The following is a 14,954-nucleotide window of genomic DNA, read 5'->3' as shown; positions in this document are numbered from 1 at the left end:
TAATGTAATAGATGAAGATCAGGACAAGGATAAGGATCAGGATGATGATCTGGATGATGATGAGGATGAAGAGGAGAAGGAAGATCAGGATGATGATCTGGAATATTAGAATGCAGAAGAAAGCCTGAACCTTGGCAAGGCAGTTAATGCCCAGGGCTGGAGCTGAAAAAATCTCTGATGACCTTTTAAACATTTAGTTTTTAAATTGCTTCATTACTGTGTCTCCCAATATTTACTCATGGATGAACAAACATTTAGTGAGCTTTCCATCTGTCCATTACTACCTTTAATTTAATTGATCTAAGAATGATTTTTCTGTGTGTGTGTGTGTGTGTAGGGAGTTAATTCCCCTTTATCTGATTGGCTGGATTTATCGCTTTTACTCTCCCAAACCTTTATAAAGGGCAAAGTCAAAAACAGAAAGGGGACAGAGAGAGAGAGAGAGAGAGAGAGCGAGCGGGAGAGGGAGAGTGTGGTGTGAACAAGGGACCAAGTGAGTAAACATGAAAAAGGCTTCTGGTGTGTGTGTGTGTGTGTGTGCTACTGAATATATTAACTTTCACATTTATATTAAGTGACAGTTTATTTTTATTATTTATTCTTTGAATGTTTTTAACATTAAAAAAAAATCTGATGTATCACTCTTGTAGAAAATCAGCTTTATCAGTTGTGGATGAAAAGTTTGTTTTATTGATATGTTTTCCTTTCCCTGATAGTTTTTAATCTCTTGTGCTATTAATTTTAGTAATATTTGCAGTTTTATCACTAATTACTGGTTTTTTGTTTGTTTATTCATTCATTCATTTATTTATTTATTTTTACCTTTTTTTTCGGCCCACTTTGCCTCTTTGTGTTTCTGCAGCTGGAAAATCTGCTCATTTTCAGTCCTGCATTTTATAACACTCGCATTTTTATTTATTTATTTCTCAGATTTCACTCACACTTTGATAGAATTATCCTTAACCTTATTTCACGTTTTCATTTTTAATTTATTTTTATTAACACTTCTTTTTTTATTTATTTTATTTAGAAAGTCTTTTTGTATTCGCTGTTTTTCTGCTCCATGATGTTATAAAAGATCTTTCTTTCTTTCTTTCTTTCTTTCTTTCTTTATTTATTTATTTATTTATTTTCAGTCATGGCCTTCATTATGATTTGGTTTGATTTTTTTTTTCCTGCTAATTCCTTGGAGCAGGTTCACTCATTTTTATTTATTTTATTAGAAAATCAAATTAATTTATATCTATGTATATTTGCTTTAGTATTTGTAAGAAACGCACTTTTTGCAGCCTTGTGTGTTTTCTTTCTCAGTTCTGTTTTAAACTTTAACCCTTTAGTGTCCTGGCGTTACAGATTTGGTGTGTGCTGTGTGAGAGCGTTTGAGAGGTGTGTTTCTGTGAACTGAGCTCAGTGTGTTATACTGTACAAGTGTTTTGTTGGACTTTCTCACTGACCCGCTTTCCTCTGCTGAGATGCTGATACTCTCACACAGCCATCAGGCAGATTAAAGGGAAACTCTGGGATTTTTTTAAACCTTGGTTATATTTTCCATCTCTTTGAGTACAAATATTTACTCTGGTCAAAAACAACTGAAATTGGTCCAGTATTGAGTTAGAATGCTTTAACTGGCAACTGCAAAACAGCCATACAATGTAATCCTATGGGGCAGTCATCCGGGTCAAAGTAAAGCGCTGGTTTTCACCACTGACAGGATCATAATGATGTTATAAAGCTCTGACAGCATGGAAAGGATCCCTACAGAGATACACCCGAGTCTGTTCACCTCAATAACTGTAAAGAAACTGTAAAAAGTGACCGTTTCTGCAATCCATGGTTTAGCTTTCTCTTCTTCCGGTGTGTGATGCAGCGCGTCGTTCACTGCCTGGAGTCGCTGATGACACGGGGGCCGTTTGTTTTCCTTTAATAATCTCTCTGTTCAGTCTGACTGATCTGTTTAATCTGATTGATAATCATGCTGATGTGTGTTTCCTCTCTCTTTTCTCTCTTTGTCTTCCTTGTCACAGGCTGTAAAGTAAAAAATCCATCGCGGCGAGTGTGAGGACGGAGTGACATGCTGCTGAGGTGCTGAACGGCTCGGAGGTTTTATTTACAGTTCTCGCATTCGAACATCAGCCTCAGGATGAAGACTTTACTTGCAGCATACTCAGGGGTTAAAAAGGGTGTGTGTGTGTGTGTGTGTGTGTATTAGGGCGTTATTGTATGTCATGTTAATTAATCACAAATTGAATAACACAGTAATCAGTGCGAAAATCAAATCAAATTATTTGTGTGTTTTATGTGTTTATGTGTTTGGCTTAGTTCTCAGATTAGATGAGCAAAGTGAACTAACTGTGTGTGTGTGTGTGTGTGTGTGTGTGTAGGTTCAGGTTCTCGGCTCCTCTCAGCTCTGCAGGATCTACCATCAGCTCCATGGCTCTCCAAATCCAAACTAGTGAAGCAGCTGCAGATCATCTCTGTCCTACAGTTCGTCGTTACCTTCCTAACGATGGGTGAGACACTGTCTGTCTCTCTCTGTCTGTCTCTCTGCCTGTCTCTGTCTGTCTCTATGTCTCTGCCTCTGTCTGTCTCTTTGTCTCTCTCTCTCTGACTTTGTCTCTGTCTGTGTCTCTGCCTGTCTCTCTCTGCCTGTCTCTGTCTGTGTCTCTGTCTGTCACTCTCTCTATGTCCCTCTCTCTGTCTGTGTCTCTCTCTGACTCTGTCTCTTTGTCTATGTATCTGTCTGTCTGTCTCTCTATTACTCTGTCTGTGTCTCTGTCTCTCTGACTATGTCTCTGTTTGTGTCTCTCTCTGTCTGTATGTCTCTCTGATTCTCTGTCTTTGTCTGTCTCTTTCTCTGTCTTTGTCTCTCTGTCTGTCTTTTGCTCTGTCTCTCTCTGTGTCTCTGCCTCTCTGTCTGTGTGTCTGTCTGTCTCTCTCAAACCTGCCTCTCTTTGTCTCTCTTTCTCAGTCTCTGTCTCTCACTTCATTTCTGTCTCTCAATTTCTTAAACAAATGGATAAATAGCGAGATAGCCCCTCCCTTCTTCTTCTCTCTCTCTCTCTCCCTCTCTCAAATTCTTAGATAGATAAATGAATTACTTTATATTTCTTATAAAAAACTGTTTATCTGTTTATCAGTGTATGTTTGTGTAATCAGTTCTTTTCTCCTTTTTCCCCGTAAGGCATTACTGCCACACTGTTACTGCTCTACCTGCTGTGCACAGACTGCTGGGTAATTTCTGCTGTTTACATCGCCTGGCTTGTCTTCGACTGGAACACACCTAAACAAGGTCAGTGTGTGTGTGTGTGTGTGTGTGTGTGTGTCCCATTCAGAATGACAGTGTAACACTAAAGTAAAAAAGAGAGGTGGGTTTTTTTGGATAATTGACCTGTGTGTGTGTGTGCACGCGTGTGTGTGATTCAGGTGGCCGCAGATCGGCGTGGGTGAGGAGCTGGACTGTGTGGACGTATTTCAGAGATTATTTTCCTGTCCAAGTGAGTGTCACTGCTGAAACACAGCTGAATAAAAGTCTGATCCTCATTAATGATGTCACAGTGACGTCAGCCAATCAGAGGTGTCGGTTCTCTCAGGTATACAGAGGAGAACGGTTATTAGGGTCTCCTTCTGTGATGTTCTGCATGAAGAACATGTTCTGTATCATCATGGTGGTTTAGCGGTGTAGTGGTTAGAACCTTCTGGTTTTTTTAACATGTTCACAGCCAGAAGGTTCTGGGTTTGAATCCTGCGACAGGGGCCTTTCTGTGTAGCGTCTCCATGGTTTCCCTGTGTCTGTGTGGGTTTGCTCCAATTTCCCCCACAGTCCAAAGATATGCAGGTTAGGTAAAATATCCAGCCATTAGGGTTGCACGAGCCAGTGCATACTTAGTGCTGGTTCTAAGCCCAGATAGACTGAGGAGGGTTGCGTCAGGAAGGACATCTGGTGTAAAACCTATGCCAAATCAAATATGAAGGGGGAAAAAAAAAGATCTGCTGTGGCGACCCCTAAAGGGAGCAGCTGAAAGAAAAAGAAGATCTTGAATGCATAATAAGTAAAGATCATCTCAGGATCGTTATTTTCATCCATAACTGTACCGGATCTGTCTCTGACAACATGAAGCTGTGAAACCCATCTCGTTAAAAAACAAACAATGCCATAACTTTGGAATCTCTGACTCTTGAACCCGAGTGCATTAACCACTGAACTTTCCAGCACAGCTGGTCCAGGTAATATCTCTATGGATAAGAGTAATAGCTAGATAATGTCAGGTTTTATCACGTACAGTAAAGATGGGTCAGCTGTCGGCTGTGTGCTGTCACACACACACGCACACACACACACACACACACACACACACATGCACACGGTGGATCAGGGCGGATTGGTGAGCCACACGGGCGTTCTGTAGACTTTGTACGTTCTGATAGAACACGGTTGTTTGCTGAGGAGACTGTTTTTGTTTGTATCAGTGTTTAAGATGAGATAAAGAGACGAACGCATGAAAACCAGAAGATGACAAGAAGAAACGAGGGCAAGAGTCAAGAGCGTGACTAAACAGCACTTAATGTATTAATGCTCCAAGGGAAAACATTTGTGTGGTTAAAAAAAAAAAGAAAAGAAAAGAGAAATCACACACCGGAGCAGTCAATTATAAGGAGATTCGTTTGATGAAGAAAAATTTAAACCTGCATCTGTGTGGGTGGACAAAACATAAATGAACGCAGTGAACTGAGAATTAGCGTGAAATTGAATCCTTCGCTAATGCAGCGTTGACTAGCATCAATTCCAGATGCTAACACTGAGCTAAGCAGCAAGTCAAATTCTAGCAAATGGTAAACGTTCAACCAACACTACGTCATAAAACAAAAGTCTTTTTTGAGTTCATTTTCACACAGAAATGTTCATTTTTACATTTTAGTGCTTGAGTACTTTTAAAAGTAGGACGTTTTAACTTTTAACGTTGACTCAAGGACTTAAGTTTCTTTTGTTTTGAAAACTTCTAGTTTTAATTGATGAAGATTTCTGACGTATGATCTCAACATCCACCGAGTGTCATTTCTCGGTACGTTGTCCATCCACGAAGGACACAACACCGTTAAAGATCTTTTCAATTAATGTGGCAAATCATCGTTGGGGGATTGATCAGAGATTAATGGAAAAGCAGAGTGATGAGTGATGGCTTAGTTTCTGACTAGGTTTTTATTCTAATGATAAAAAAAAATATTTGATTTAAATAATTAAAAAAACCTCCTGTGTATAAATATTTCACTTTATTTACAGTCGTGTGCAAAAGTCTGAGGCACATGTAAAGAAATGCTGGAGACCAAAAATGTCTTAAAAAATAATGAAATGAAGTGTTTCAACATTAAAAAAAAATACTATAAACAGTGATCAGTGAGCCATAATGAATGAAACAAAGTCAATATTTGGTGTGAGACGACTCTTTGCTTTAAATAAAAAAAAAAAATCAATCTCAGGTCCAGTGAGGTCAGTTTTATGCGGAAATGATCTGTAGGTTTTCCTGAGCGTCTTTCAGAACCAGCCGCAGTTCTTCTGGACACGTTGACTGTCACACTCACTTCTTCATTTTGCACCAAAACCCAGCAGCCTTCATTATGTTTTCTTTTTTAATCTGAAAAGTGCTCTCTGATGGAATATGCTGCTCAGATACAAGCATGTTTTTTTCTGTAACATTCAATTTTTTGCTGAAAAAAAAATGAACGTTTGGAAAATGTTTTTGTAATGTTTTGACTTGAAAATGTCGAAGTCATAAAATAGAAATCTATAACAAAGCTTGCATGGAAAAAAAGGGGTCCGAAGACTTTTGTACAGTACTGTATACAGAATGAAATTTTGGATTCAGGGAAAAAAAAAGGTACTAAACAGTACTAAATGGGACTAAACCATTCCTTGTTGCTGAGCTGGTACCCTTATCTTTGGTATCTGTGTGTCATTCATTTGGATATGTAAATTCTGTATATACCTTTATAATGGTTTATGGTTGGTAAAAGATACACAGTCAAAGTAAGAAATTTGACACCCGAGTGTTAAGGAGAAGAACAGTTTAGTTTGCTTTTTTTCAGAGTGTAAAGTAACATTAGTCAATTCTGGAGAATGTGTGCAAGACCATTTCCACCATGCATATGAGCGATGTGGGCCCCTTTCACCATGAATCACAGGGGAAAAAAATAGAGGGGGGGGCTAAGACTTTTGCACAGGACTGTATATAGCTCATGTGTTTTAACACAAAACTCTAAAACATTGTAAGAATCAGCATGTTCTTAACACATTTCGAACCAGTACAGGTTCTTCAGATGGAACCTTTAAACATACAACAACTTTTTCCAAGTTGTTCCCAGGTCATCTTTTGGAACCCTTAATTTTCCAGTGAACCCCTAAACAACTAAAGATTTCTCCCAAAACACCAATGATTGTTGACTATTTTCATCTTAACAGCTAGAACCTGTTAGAAGTTTAACAGTTCAGCTTCTTGGTACTTAAGAGTACCTTAAGGGTTCGCGGGATGAGAGAACATTTACGAGACAGCTGAGTAACCCTAATTTTTGGGGCGTACATTAAAAAACTCTCCACATGACAAAAAACCCTACTAGATTAAGAACAATATAAACAGCCCGAAGTAAAAATTTATCAAATTTGATTTGAGATGCAGCAACAGAACAGGAAACAATGACCATATAAGGTAAATGGAAAGCGAAAAGGGTCAGACATGGTGCAAAATGTGGGAGGAGGTGAAGGTCTATAACAGGAACGTGACAAATAAATAACGAATGGTTTAATATCGACATCTTTACACCTGAACAAGTGAAGCTGTGACTGTAAATATTTCATGTACGAATACGACATTTTTTAGTTTGTGTTTTTTTAGGTGTTTACGATATTTATTTTGAGATGTTGTGTTTATTTTTATGTGATTGTTTTGTACAGCTTATCAAGACCCATAACTTACCTCCCAACCGTAACTACATCTTCGGTTACCATCCTCACGGCATCTTCTGCTTCGGAGCATTCTGTAATTTCTCCACGGAGGCGACAGGATTCTCCAAGAAATTCCCGGGGATCAAGCCGTCCCTCGCCACGTTGGCCGGAAACTTCTGGTTCCCCTTGCTGAGGGATTATTTAATGTCTGGAGGTGAGGGGGCAGTGTTGTCCTGATTTCCCAGTTGCCAAGCAACAGCAGTCTCACAACCTTAACCACATGAATGGTGTTGCGTGACCATCTGTGTGTGTTTCTGTGATCAGGTATTTGTCCAGTGAATCGGAACTCCATCGATTATCTCCTGTCTTGTAACGGGACAGGGAACGCTGTAGTCATCGTGGTGGGCGGAGCTGCTGAGTCTCTCAACTGCGCCCCGGGGATGAACTCTGTGACCCTGAAAAACCGCAAAGGCTTCATCAAACTCGCACTGCAGAAAGGGTAACACACACACACACACCACTACCACCAAAAACATACCAATAAAACTGCCATATCAGCACACTTCACTTGGCTGACTCTTTGCACGATTCACAACTAGTTTGAAATCATGAAAAGTTAATAAATAATAACAAATCTGCCAATTTCAGAAAATATGGTTGAAAACAGAGTATGTGGTTAGGGTAAAGAATAATAAATAAGCACACTTTATTATTATTATTATTATTATTATTATTATTATCTCATCTCATTATCTCTAGCCGCTTTATCCTTCTACAGGGTCGCAGGCAAGCTGGAGCCTATCCCAGCTGACTATGGGTGAAAGGCGGGGTACACCCTGGACAAGTCGCCAGGTCATCACAGGGCTGACACATAGACACAGACAACCATTCACACTCACATTCACACCTACGCTCAATTTAGAGTCACCAGTTAACCTAACCTGCATGTCTTTGGACTGTGGGGGAAACCGGAGCACCCGGAGGAAACCCACGCGGACACGGGGAGAACATGCAAACTCCGCACAGAAAGGCCCTCGCCGGCCCCGGGGCTCCAACCCAGGACCTTCTTGCTGTGAGGCGACAGTGCTAACCACTACACCACCGTGCCGCCCATTATTATTATTATTATTATTATTATTATTATTATTAATTTATGTTTATATATATATATATATATATATATATATATATATATATATATATATATATATATATATATATATATATATATACACATTTAATTTGCTTCCTTTAGACTGAGGCTTGAATATTTGCTGAAATTTAAAAGAAAAAATAAAACTAAATAACAATCAAACAATACAAATAAAAAATAAAAGTTAAGAATATAAATGAAAATTTATTCTCTTTTTCTTTTTTCAAGTTTTTAAAAATGTAATATTTTACTTTTTTTCGAGATTTATTCTTTTTCCTTTTTTCAGATTTTAATTTTTTTATAAGAATTTTCTGAATTCTGTCCTTTTTTTGCTTAAGCGCTTAAAACGGTCTATTTTTTCAGATTTTTATTCTTGTTCCTTTTCTATATATTTTCTTTTTACTTTATTATACAGTACATGATATGTTTCTTTTCGTATTATTCTTTTTTAGATTTTTTTACAATTCTTTTTTTTCATTTTAAATACATTTTTAAATACATTTATGGTTTATTTATTGTACGTTGTGTCCCAGAGGGTGCTGTAGGTGCAGAATTTAATACAGAAGTAAAAACTGAATATATCATAAACACTAAATCCAAACAGAGACGTGGGACGTCGTGGGTTAGTGAGTGTTCAGTGATGCCTCGTTGAACCGTGAGCACAAACAGCAGGAGACGATCAGAGATCAACATCTGCACACAGTCAGAATGAGTCAGTGTGGAAAGCAGAGAGTTTGAGAGACGGGTTCTCGCCGCTACACCTTAACACGGTGACCCGAGATGCTTAGAGCTACTTTAATGTTGCCATGGCAACTGCAAATCTATTTCAAAAAGTTTGAACAGAGCTTTGGAAATATTCTTAATGTCGCAATGCCAAAGAAGATTAGAAAGGTAATCTGTGTGTTCTGTGTGAAGCAGAACAATCTCGCACATTCAGATGGAAGGAAATAATCCTGGAATTGAAAAAAAAAACTTCAAAAAAGTTTATTTAACCAAAATGTCCTGCATTAGCTGAGATGTGTTTGGCGATATATTGATATATTTTATTAATGTTGTTGGTAAGGTGAAGCTATCTGAGCATGTGTGTTTGTGTGTGTTTCAGAGCGGACCTGGTGCCCGTGTACTCATTTGGAGAGAACGAGTCGTATAAGCAGGTGATATTTGATGAGGGTTCGAGGTGGCGCTGGATTCAGAGGAAGCTGCAGAAGCTGCTGGGTTTCGCTCCCTGCATCTTCCACGGCTGTGGATTTTTCTCCACCAAGTCATGGGGCTTCGTCCCGTTCAGAAAACCCATCAACACTGTCGGTGAGACAACACACACTCCATAACTGCATCCGGAAATCATATATAAGCATTATTATTCTATCCACATGCACTGGATATGAGCAATCACGTGCTCTGATTGGCTACTCTACTACTAGGATATCAGCTCATATACTGTGAGTAGAGAAAAACAAAATGGCGGAGCATGTTGCTGGACCAACCGAGGACGAAATAAAAACTCTCCTCGAAAACAAAGCCCCAAAAAATACAAAAAAAAATCAACAAAATATGGAATGAAAGTATTTGATGATAACAACGTATGTTTTTTTTATTTTTTAAGAATTATTATTATCGCATTTTTTCACAAATTTCTCCTGTCATTTCGCCGGTTTGTTTACATTCTAAGCAGAAATTATTTTGTTGGATGTTTTGTGTAAAGTTTTTATTTATCAAATTTACAAACATTTACAAAAATTAAAAATAAAAATGCTCTGTTTCTCAAAATCCAGTGAATGTGGATAGAATAAAACAGTTATTCCACTCAATCTTGTCGTGCATGGATTATAGACCCTTTTCAGTCACGTGACCTTCGTAAACGCGACCACCATTTTGGACATGTAGCAGACTTCGGCTCGAATTGGTTTGAATGCGAGGAAGGCGACAAACGGAGAACATACAAGAAAAAGGAGCGAGATGCAGAAAATACCTTCGCTATCCAGCGACGTAGGGCATTTACAGGGCGAGCAGAGGGAGAAATAACAACAGTAACGACACATTAGCAACGCCGTACAGAAATAACGGTTTATGGCACAGACCCTTTCGGTTCTCGCTCATCTAGCTGCTACAATGACTGCTTAGACTGCAACAATAATACCTAACACACATTTAAGTATCCGTCGTAAAGACGTGAAACTCGTCGAGTGACGAGTGTGTTCATTGATAAGCTAACACAATCTAAAAGTAGACATACCATCACACTGCCCTGGCACTGTGTACAGTTTCCCTTCTACGGTTTGTGCACTCACTATTTGCCATTACTTTCTCCAACCGTTGTTACAGATTACAGGGAACGGCCTGGATTTAAGAGACAAATACATGTTCCTCTTGTTTTGAACACTTATTTGTAGGCAGTGCTTAATTTGTAAAGTGGGAGGTCCCGGAGCGCAGAGGATGAGCGGCTCCGGAGCGGAAAAAAAGAGGAGAGGGGAGGGGGGCGCGGCGCTGCGCTTCTGGGCATGTTTTGTAATAACACTGCAAATTAAGTTCATCTGCAGATATTTTGTGGATGTCGTTTCATGAGAGAAATCACCAACAAGACAGATATCAAAATCAGACATTAACACTAAATAAACTTGCATTTTTTTATTTAATTATTATTATTATTATTTTTTTTTGTTACATAGTCAAAAGAGGTGTCGGATCACCGGATCCAGTGTAAATAGCTGCCGGAGCCAATGCCCGAGGTTCCGGAGCGCGCTCCGGCTTGCTCCCCCTCAAATTAAGCGCTGTTTGTAGGACACTGCCTCTGATCTGTCCTACAGTCTACCAACAGCAAAGGAACACAACGCTAGCTAATAGCTACTACAGAAGAACAAAGAGGTTACAATGGGTTATTTTAGCCTATTTGGTTACACACTCGCCGCCACAGAATGTTAACAGCAATGTAATGCCTTTTCTGGCTAATTTTATTCGTCTTACCTCCAACAAAGTGGTCACTACACAAGCGTTGGTATGCCGCTATCCATCTTCTCCGTCGGTCAGCATCTACCGGGATCCGATAAAATGATAACCCTTGCCTTGTTTGTTGATGGTTACTACATCCAGGTGCACAACAATATAGTGGCATGATGGAAGTCTTGCTGAAAATAAACACTTTCTTTGCTGCCGTTCCTCAATGTTGGCTGTGGTAAACTACTGGTAGTACACGTCCAAAATGGCGGCCGCATTTGTCGTGACGTCACGTGAAAAGGGTCCATAGACGACTCGGTGCTACATGCCTCGTCGCCTATCAACTCATATACGACTCGATTTCATGGAATAACTGTTAAATATTCTCTACTACTATTCTTCTTCTTCTAATTATTATTATTATTATTATTATTATTATTATTATTATTATTATTATTCCATATAGAGTTCATTGCGTTACTGTTTATGTTGTTAATTTGTATCCAGTGCAATTTATTTTATTTTGTTGTACAGAAGACTGAACATGCATCAGAATAAACACACACACACACACACACACACACACACACACACACACACACACACACACACACACACACACACTCCAGGTTAATGCCCTGTCCTGATTAAACTCTATTTCAGGACGCTGGTCCAAGGCCACTTTTGTAAACAGAGCTTGTCCTCATAACTCACCATTAATATCATGAATGTTTCATGTGTCTTCTCTATAATCCTCTCATCTTGAGCATCTTACCCAGTTCACTTTTAAAAATTTTGGTGATTAAAAAATGGTCGACAGTCCATAATTTATTTCCAACCGTACAGTGTTTCTGTCCAAGGCCACGAGTTTCCAGGACAAGCTCTGTTTATAAACTCATCCTGAAGTCACCTGAGCTCAGAGATGGACGTTTACCTCCACAGCGTGATGTTTGCTGATGGTTTTGTAATGTCTCTCCTTTAGTTGGAGAACCAATCACGGTGCCCAAGCATGAGGAGGCGACTCCAGACATGGTGGACATGTACCACACCATGTACATCAACTCTCTCACCACACTGTTCAATACGTACAAGACACGCTTCGGCCTGAAAGAATCGGACGTCCTCCTCATTCACTGAAGAAGAAGAAGAAGAAAACAGAAACCCCCAGTGTTTCATATTTTCCATCACACAAACACACACTGCATCACCGAAACCTGAAACCATATAAATAACGACCTGAGCTGTGTTCCGATTCTGTCGACTTCCACGTCTTCTGCTGTGCCACTTCCTCTTGGCCCTGATCCCTCAGAGCACATTTTCAAGAACAAATCTTTTTTCTGAAGATAGAATAATAATCTACAGACTCTCCTCCCCTCCTTCCCTTCCATGGCCTTGATTTGCATATTGAAACCTGATTGGCTCTTAGATTTGATGATGTAATAAATCTCTCGCGTTCAGATTTTCCAGTCAAGATGTTTGTTCACAGAAATGGTGCAAAGTGGTGAACATTTTCACAGTTTCAGCATCTGCACACTCAAATTTCGGGCTGTTTTTGTACCTTAATCAGCGCAAGTGGTTATATGAGTGTTATATGAGTGACTGACTCAGTGTAGACCTGAGAGACCCCATGTCGTGCACTCATATGAGAAGCAGTGAACTGAATCCAAAATGGCTTTCTACTCATTCACTACACAGTGTGCAGAAGTGATATGTTCATGCTGCCTGCTTGCGTGGCCTTTGAGTGCACGAGGGTGTGTTGAAAATGTTATTATAACAGTGATAATGAGAAATGAAGATCAGTTGTACAATGCTTTTGGGCTGATTTAGTTCTCTCTAATTTTCAAACCAGGTTTATATGACCCCTTAAGTTATTATTTTTATTATTTTTAATACTTTTATGTTGTTGTTGTTGTTGTTTTTTTGCAAAAGCAGTGCAATGCCACAGAAAGACACAGTTACAGCCAGAGACACAGACTGAACTGTGTTTTTTTGAGCAGGAATAAAGGATGAGATTGTGTTTATAATCAGTGCACAAATAGAAATGTGAAGCGGAAGCAGTCATGTGAAGATCATCATTGGTTGTCGAAGTCTGATCAGATCTGTTTAACGTCTGAATCAACACGTCCATGTGTAATTGTCCAGGAGTTTGTTTAATGTGTTATACCATGCCGCTCAAGTGTTCATAAATTCAACATAAAACATTTGTTGAAAATGCGTCAAGCTGAACAATTGTTTCTTTAAACTGATGTTCGGTAGCTGATCGTGCTGCAGTCTGTCTGTATTACACGCACTGATCTCAATCGTAAAATCAAACTTTTGTATGTTTTTGGAATAAAAAATAAAACGTATAAAACTGTTTCATGTCTCTGTTTGTGTAGCTGGTTAATAGGACACGGAGTCAGAACAGAGGACAAGTCATTCTCCCCATTACAAATCAGTGTTCCATTCAAATGATTTTGAAGTTGATGTTTTGTTTGAAGGTCAAATTCCTACATAATGTTGCTTAAACTACAAAGATTATTTATGAAGCTGTATTTACTTTAAAAATACCCACAACTCCATCCATCTATCCATCCATCCATTATCTGCAGCCGCTTATCCTGTACAGGGTCACAGGCTGGCTGGAGCCCATCCCAGCTGACTATGGGCGAGAGGTGGGGTACATCCTGGACAAGTCACCAGGTCATCGCAGAGCTGAGACAAACAACCATTCACACTCACATTCACACCTACGGTCAATTTAGAGTCACCAATTATCCTAACCTGCATGTCTTTGGACTGTGGGGGAAACCGGAGCACCCGGAGGAAACCCACGCGGACACGGGGAGAACATGCAAACTCCACACAGAAAGGCCCTCGCCGGCCGCTGGGCTTGAACCCAGAACCTTCTTGCTGTGAGGCGACAGTGCTAACCACTACACCACCATGCTGCCCTCCCCACATCTTTATTCAAAAAATTTTTTTTTTAAATTATATACATATTAGTGTGTTCGCATCTCATTATCTGTAGCCGCTTTATCCTGTTCTACAGGGTCGCAGGCGAGCTGGAGCCTATCCCAGCTGACTACGGGCGAAAGGCGGGGTACACCCTGGACAAGTCGCCAGGTCATCACAGGGCTGACACATAGACACAGACAACCATTCACACTCACACCTACGCTCAATTTAGAGTCACCAGTTAACCTAACCTGCATGTCTTTGGACTGTGGGGGAAACCGGAGCACCCGGAGGAAACCCACGTGGACACGGGGAGAACATGCAAACTCTACACAGAAAGGCCCTCGCCGGCCACGGGGCTCGAACCCGGACCTTCTTGCTGTGAGGCGACAGCGCTAACCACTACACCACCGTGCTGCCTTAGCGTGTTCTGTTATTTTAAAAAGTATGCAAATTATTATTTATTTTTTTGCAAAATAAACAACCGTGACTCTACTTTTTAGATCATTTAAGCTATTTAATTACTCCATGTACTTCAGGAATTTAAAAAAAAAATGTTTATAGTTTTGTTTAAATCTTGAATTTAATTAACCCTTTATATCTTTATTATCTATTTCCTAGTTTCCAGTTCATATTAATCACTTCCTCTGAATCCAAAATACTTCCTTTTTTGTGGTATCAGTGATAAATTACAACAAATGAAACAACTATATATATATACATATAAACAAACAAATAAAGGGCTTTTTAATAGAAGTCATATTCGTCTATTATGCTAAAATGCATTTCATTGCATGTTCATTTATTTGTTTGTTTATTTATCCCTTATGATTATTAATTCATGACAACACAACAGCTAATCACTTCCCGGTTCTACGCCACTATTTCGGCTGAATGTTAAACCCTTGCTTTCCCAATAAGTGCACTTTATAGACAACGATATCACGTGTTATATGCCCTCTGTAGTGCACTAGGTGTGTATTGTGGATTTGGCGCGAC

At 39.4% G+C, this 14,954-nt stretch overlaps 1 protein-coding gene across 1 annotated transcript; it reads left to right on the top strand.

Moving 5' to 3' along the window:
• The first annotated feature begins 432 nt into the window (after positions 1-432).
• On the top strand, positions 433-13,374 carry dgat2 (diacylglycerol O-acyltransferase 2). The gene is made up of 9 exons (XM_060908341.1): positions 433-493; positions 2,025-2,180; positions 2,382-2,510; positions 3,182-3,289; positions 3,424-3,494; positions 6,944-7,148; positions 7,259-7,433; positions 9,190-9,392; positions 12,001-13,374. Exons 2-9 carry the CDS (start codon positions 2,141-2,143, stop codon positions 12,153-12,155), a joined length of 1,086 nt encoding a protein of 361 aa, XP_060764324.1. The 5' UTR covers positions 433-493; positions 2,025-2,140; the 3' UTR covers positions 12,156-13,374.
• The last annotated feature ends 1,580 nt before the right edge of the window (positions 13,375-14,954 follow it).

The sequence above is a fragment of the Neoarius graeffei genome, chromosome 25 (assembly GCF_027579695.1).
Source record: "Neoarius graeffei isolate fNeoGra1 chromosome 25, fNeoGra1.pri, whole genome shotgun sequence".
Classification (NCBI taxonomy): Eukaryota; Metazoa; Chordata; class Actinopteri; order Siluriformes; family Ariidae; genus Neoarius; species Neoarius graeffei.
This window is presented reverse-complemented; position numbering and strand designations above follow the sequence as displayed.